Source organism: Arachis hypogaea, chromosome 18 (genome assembly GCF_003086295.3).
Source record: "Arachis hypogaea cultivar Tifrunner chromosome 18, arahy.Tifrunner.gnm2.J5K5, whole genome shotgun sequence".
In the NCBI taxonomy this organism is placed as follows: Eukaryota; Viridiplantae; Streptophyta; class Magnoliopsida; order Fabales; family Fabaceae; genus Arachis; species Arachis hypogaea.
This window is the reverse complement of record NC_092053.1, coordinates 9,295,319-9,302,087: the sequence shown is the minus strand read 5'-3', so window position 1 is coordinate 9,302,087 and position 6,769 is coordinate 9,295,319. Positions and strand designations below refer to the sequence as shown.

The 6,769-nt window shown below is 38.0% G+C and overlaps 1 protein-coding gene across 1 annotated transcript; it reads right to left on the bottom strand.

The window, feature by feature from the left end:
- Positions 1 to 5,118: 5,118 nt before the first annotated feature.
- On the bottom strand, positions 5,119 to 6,390 carry LOC112768965 (uncharacterized). The gene is made up of 2 exons (XM_025813350.3): positions 5,987 to 6,390; positions 5,119 to 5,787 (listed from the first exon to the last, which is right to left on the bottom strand). The coding sequence occupies exons 1-2, from the start codon at positions 6,247 to 6,249 to the stop codon at positions 5,196 to 5,198; spliced, it is 855 nt and encodes a 284-aa protein (XP_025669135.1). The 5' UTR covers positions 6,250 to 6,390; the 3' UTR covers positions 5,119 to 5,195.
- Positions 6,391 to 6,769: the final 379 nt, after the last annotated feature.

Sequence of the window (6,769 nt, the reverse complement as noted above, 5' to 3'; positions counted from 1 at the left end):
GGAGTGGATATGACAGAGGTAAGGAGAAGATACCTGCAGGTTTAGGGGATGAGGAAGAGGGATATGAATTAGAAGATTTTCTTGTTGTGCCTATTGTTGGTGATGATGAGGATGCCAACAATGTTGCGAAGAGGTATCCCTTGCACAAGCAGCTAAAGGACATGAGTGAGTATAAGTGGGAGATTGGAACTCTTTATGTATCAAGAGAGGAGTTTAAGGATTGTACTACTGCCTATGCTGTACATACTGGGAGGGGTTTGAGGTTTGATAAGGTTGACCTTCGGAGAGTAAAAGTCACTTGCGTAGAGGGTTGTAACTGGTTTGCATACTGTGGGAAGATGAAGAATGAGCAAACATGGCAACTCACCAGCTGCCACAACAAGCATAGCTATTCTAGGGAGTTGAAAATTGGGATTATGCATGCAAAATGGTTGAGCAAGGTCTTTCTAAACAAAATTGCTGAGAATCCAAAGATAAAGCTCTCCACACTAATGAAGAAAGCATATAGCAAGTGGAATGTAGAGCTGACTAAGTCTAAAGCTGCCCGGGTTAAGCAGTTTGCTCTTGATGAGTTACAAGGAACGTACATTGAGCAGTATTGGAGGCTCTATGACTACTGTCACGAATTGCTCAGGTCTAACCCGGGCTCTACAGTGAAGTTGCAAGTGGAGAGACCACCAGAGTTTGCTTCTGAGAGACCAAAACCTGGTGTGAATTTAAGGCCAAAGTTCCAAAGACTCTATGTGTGCCTTGATGCATGCAAGAAGAGCTTCATGGTTTGCCGTCCAATAATTTGCCTCGACGGGTGCTTCATCAAGACACCATATGGAGGTCAGCTTCTCACTGCTATTGGCTGGGACCCGAACGACCAGATGTTGCCAATAGCCTATGCAGTGGTTGAAGCAGAGACGAAGGACACATGGACCTGGTTCCTTACCAATCTGTGTGATGACTTCGGGTATGACAAGATAAGGGGCTGCACCTTCATGTCTGACCAACAGAAGGTACTTATTCCTAAACTTAGTTTTAAGGAGCTACTTCATTGAACCTAGTATTAGTTTTAGTAGTGTATGCTGGTGTTTGAATTGTAGGGAGAAGTTCTTGTAGTGTTTGCTGGTGTTTGTACTATATGATATATGGTCTGAGTTGTAATGAGTTACTGAGTTTGTGCATTACCTGATTTAATTATACCTAACAGATATCATGCTGCTCTAATTACTGTATTAACTATTTCTTGTGGGTTTAGGGATTGGTTTCAACCTTTGATGAGCTGATTCCCGGAGTGGATCGTAGATTCTGTGTTAGACATCTTTACAGCAATTTCAGGAAGAGATTCCCAGGGCTGCAACTAAAACTGATGATGTGGAATGCTGCAAAGGCTACTTATTTACAAGAGTGGGAGAGGAGAATGGCTGAAATACAGAGTATTGATAATGGAGCCTACAACCACCTGATGGAGATACCAACCAAATATTGGTGCCGCCACAAGTTTGGGACCTGGTCTAACTGTGACACCTTGGTAAACAATATGTGTGAGGTCTTTAACTCTGTAATTGTGGATGCCAGAGAGAAGCCAATAGTCAGCATGCTTGAAGACATCAGAGTATACATAATGAGGCGTTGGGCTGATAATAGGGATCGTATAATTGAATACCCAAGAGAAGTATTGCCCCATATCAGGATTAAGGTTGAGAAACAAGCTGATGCAAGTGGTAAGTGGGTGAGCACGTATGCTGGTCGTGATAAATATGGGGTAACAAGTATCCATGGAGGCAAAGAGAAGTTCGTTGTTGATTTGAAGAATCATGAGTGTTCTTGCAGGAAGTTTCAACTCTCCGGGATCCCCTGTGCTCATGCAATGACCTGCATCAGGAAGATGTGCTTCAACGTTGACAACTTTGTTGCAAACTGTTACAAGAAATCAACCTATACTGACTACTACCAACATGTGGTATATCCCTTGAATGGACCCAACATGTGGGAGAAGACACCGTTTGATGACGTTTTGCCACCAGTTTACAGGAAACCCATTGGAAGGCCTAAACTAAAACGTAATAAAGCTGCAGATGAGAACCAAACTTGGGGAGGAGTGTCTCGCGAAGGGCAGAATCAGAAGTGCTCCTATTGTTTTGCTAGAGGTCACAACAAACGGACCTGTCCAAAGAAGCGCAAAGTAGCTGCAACTGCATCGGTAAGCACTGTTAATTTATTTTGCTCATGTTAGTTAGGGCTTCATTTTTTTTAATTGTATTTAAAGATTATGATATGAGTAGCTGTTGAATAATTCTGCTTAGTTGATTTTGTGGCTGTTTACTAGGCAAATAAAGTAGCTGGATCCACAAGAAGAGCTTCCAGATTCAAGTCTAGCACCAGCACTAGCACTATCTCAAGCACTATCTCCAGCCAGGGCTCTAAGCCATCCCAAGCTACTGCAAAGAAGACCACGGTCACCAGGCCAAAGAGAAAATCTGCTGCTACTGATGTGAGTTCACAACACTCTCAAGCTACTTCAAAAAAGCCTAAGCTGACTCCATCCACCACAAATCTGAGGGTGCTGCCAAGCCCATCGAAGAACATCAGCCAATCCCAACTGAAGTTCATGGCTAGGACACCTCCCAAAGCATGAAAAATGATGTGACGAATATGATGTCTGATGGTTTGTATTTTAAGCCTACTTGTTTTATGAGTACAGGATTTTTGTTTAGTATCCTTATAGTGTCTGGAAACTAGTTTTAAGACAATAGTATGTTATTGCAGACCCTTAGTATGGAGCAAACTGTGTTGCTCTTGTTTTGTTATTATGGAGCAAACTGTGTTGCTCTTGTTTTGTTATTTTGCTTCCAACATTTTCTGCTTGTATCCAATGACAGCTTTATGGTTAATCATTAAGTAATATGTTACAGAATCCTATGTTTCCTGTTGACTTGCTTCATTTAAATAGAATGCAAAAACCCAAAACTTGATTTCATTCAACTCTTTCATTGAAACAACATTGCATCTGCACAAACCAGCCTTTCTTCAACCAAAACACAAAGTTACATCAATGCATTACAATATCATTGAGTTCAACAAAATAGCAACTAGTTCAACATGACTATTATCTCTAACCCAACATACAGATCTCAATTTAGCTATGTAACAACTTTCTCCTATAACTCATCAAAACCAGCAACATTATTCTAGTGAAAGTCTGCCAAATTTGGTTGCTGTTATTTTTTCAAACACCATTATCAGTGCAAGTGTCCATCCAACTAAAGCAACTCCCACTGCAACCATGAATCTGAAATCAACCATATCCAGTTTGCCCTTCAAATTTCTGACCTTCAATCTTAGTCTAGAAACTTGTGACGGATCTTCCTCTGATTCTGCCCATACGAAGTAGCCACATTCTTCTCCAACCTATACAATACATGATACAGCAGAGTCACACCCATTGATGATCAAAACGCATAACTCAACAACAAATAAGGACATGGCTAAAGCTCACCCCGAAGTTAACGCAACCCCAAAACCTCCGCCCAGGATTTTCTGCCGTCGACAACGTTGCGAGCACAGGCCGTTCCCCACAGTAACAGGTTGTCCTCCTTCGACGTGCTAGGTTTCTACTTCGTGTGGCTTGCTTGCTGCCTTGGGTCGCTTCAGATTGGCATGCTTCATGCTCCATCTTCTCTCACGCACGGGGAATCGGTCTTCAGCGACAGCGCAGCAGCAACTGGAGCCAAAGAATTGGGTATTAGGGTTTCCGAGAGGACCCCCTGCTTAACATTTATTTTTTATTTTATTTTATTTTTTAAATTGAATAACGGTAACAACACATGCCCTGCCACCGTGTCACATAACGTCCACGTAGGCTACGCCGTTAACGAAATGTTTGCAATTTGACGGTAGGATTACATTGACTACAATTACAAACGTTTGGTACACAAATAGGACGTTTAAAACGTTAGGAATAGGTTTGAGACTTACCCCAAACGTTGGGGATATAAATAATACTTTACTCTATCAAAATTTTTGTAACTAATAGATCTAAAATTTAATTTTTATTAAATTTAAAAAAAATAAACATAAGATAAATGAATACAAAATATTAACATGTTAGAGTTTAATTATTGTTAAATTTTATAAAATAATTAAATTTTTATCTTATGAAATTCAACAATAAATATTTATATAAAAAAATTTACTTAAAATCCAAAAAGAGGTTCACATGAAAAATTATGTATGTTTTTTTTGTTAACTTAAATTTTTAGGAGAAAATAATTTTTTGATTTTGAATTTTCACCTGAAATTCCATTTGAAAGCCAACAAATCTCAAAATTGCAATTTGCGACGATATTGACAAAGACAAAGGCGTCAATGAAGGTAGAACGAAGTTTCAACTGTGCACAATATAACCAATCAGTAATATAAAAGGTCTCAAACTATTTCATGGAAAAACAAAGCCATATAGTTTCGTGGTATTAGAAATAAAATAATGTATAATATTAGATTAATTAGTTATATCATGTTTCATTACTGCCCCATTATTTAACCATTATATAAGGTTAGGTTCAAACTTCGTATGACTATATATATTCTTCTTCCTTTGTATGTCATTATTTCTTTTATTTTTTTAAATCTTTTTGTTGATAATTAGCACAATTATTCAACAATCAACAGCAGCAAGAGGAATTATATTCATGTGAGAATACATCATATAGTTCAAAGTTCAAATTAAATTATATGTAGTCTTTGCTCCTTATATTATGCAGTCTTTGATTAAAAGAAAATCTTCCCTAGCTAGCAAGCTTACAAATCCTGAGAGAATAATGTTATGCATGTATCATAAGGACGAAAATTAATTGCATCACATTCCCACGAGAAAATAAACACAACTATCCTAATTATTGTCTCTATCTATGACAGATTAGTTAATTATCCCGAGAAATTCTTGGATCATCAGATATTCTTTAATGTTTCCATGCTTTAAATGTGTCTTTTTCAGATAATTTTTTATGTTCTTATTTCAACTGGTGTTGCAAATGTGTTTCTAGATTTGTTATTATTCCGACCATAAAATATTGTCATATATTATTATTGATGATGATGGTACAACTATAAACATACAGGAATATGAACACACCCACATGACTATATACATATACATACATGGCATAGTTACAGATATCATATCCCAGATTCTGATTAACGTACCCTCATTCCAGGTATAAGCTATTCTGGCCCCAGAATTCTATATCCCAAATAGGGTTAAGAAAGTATTCTTCACTACTGGGTGGGACATAGGAAAAGTCAGTCAGATATGGTTCTGTCCAGAAATCTTCACTCACTGGCTCATCATATGCATCAAAGAAACCAAGCTCTCCGTAATCATTATTATTATTCTCTAGAATAATTAAATTATTATCCTCATGGTTTATAGCGGCGGTTTCAGTATCTGTTGTTATGCAAGAGAAACCGCTAGAGGATGGTTGTGGAGACAATGAACTATTATTATGACGATCATCACAACTACCACCAATGTTATTATTGCTGTTCTCTGATGATGAGTCACTATTGAAATCTTGTTCCATTATTGTTGTTGGGGAGTCATGATTATTATTATTATTATTCTTTACCTTGGAAGAAGCTTTAGCTTTTCCGGTTCTACTACCTTTGCCTGTGCCTGATGACGACGAGGAGGAGGAGGACGACGACTTGTCTTGAATACGCTTCTTCAGAACAGTGTGCCAGTGATTCTTTATCTCGTTATCAGTTCTTCCTGGTAAATTCGCCGCAATTAGGGACCATCTGCATCCACCACCACATCAACAAATATCAGTTACTTTCATGTCTTAGTTTGTGTCGCGTGCATGATATAAATATCTATACGCACGTGACAGTATTCATGAGATACAGACACTGCAACATTATTGATTGGAAGTAGTGTATATAGAGAACCAATGGAGGTGAGAGCATTGACTTGGGTAATTGATGAAGATAATGATACCTATTGCCAAGGTTTTGGTGAAGTGTGATGATAGTATCCTCTTCTTCTTGAGTGTAGTTGCCTCTTTTGATGTTGGGTCTGAGGTAGTTCATCCACCTAAGTCTGCAACTCTTGCCACACCTTTCAAGACCTGCAAACTTTGGGAGAAGACGCCAATTCCAGCAACCATACCTAGTAACATAAGCGACCAACTTCTTGTCTTCCTCAGCTGTCCACGTGCCCTTCCTCATTCCACTCTTGTCACACAAAGGGGTTCTCACCATACCTACACTACTATTATTATTCTTGTTGTTATTGCTTTCTTAATTGAATATAGCAGCAGGTATTTTAATGTGAATAAGACAGAAACAATAGAGAGAGAGAGTAGGTTCTCACATTCTCCTTTTTGCTTCAATTGTGACCATAATAGCTAGAATCCTAATTTCCCACATATATATATGACAGTGCGTTCACAACCAAAACGTGAAGCACGTCGAGGATAAAATGGTCATTATACTGTTCTATGCTCCCCTTAACCACTGCATACGTCTATTGGTCGTCTACATGTTTCTTTCCATTATTAACTGGGACAACCAGAGCCACCCATTTTGCTTACTCATTTTATGGATCAACAAAACCATATATACATATATCATATATGGTATAACCCATATAAATACATATATGCATATAGATTCTTTTATAAAAACAGATAATATTTTCTGATTATTGTGAAAAAAGAGTTTTAGAGAATATAGTAACAGTATATCATGTACTACATAACATTATTTTGGTTAAAAAAAA

Excerpts from the sequence above, each read along its gene's own strand:
- LOC112768965 (XM_025813350.3), bottom strand. The coding sequence starts at position 6,249 with ATGGTGAGAACCCCTTTGTGTGACAAGAGTGGAATGAGGAAGGGCACG. Across the intron at positions 5,788-5,986 it reads CACCAAAACCTTGGCAATAG|ATGGTCCCTAATTGCGGCGA; the intron begins GTATCATTATCT and ends TGGTGGATGCAG.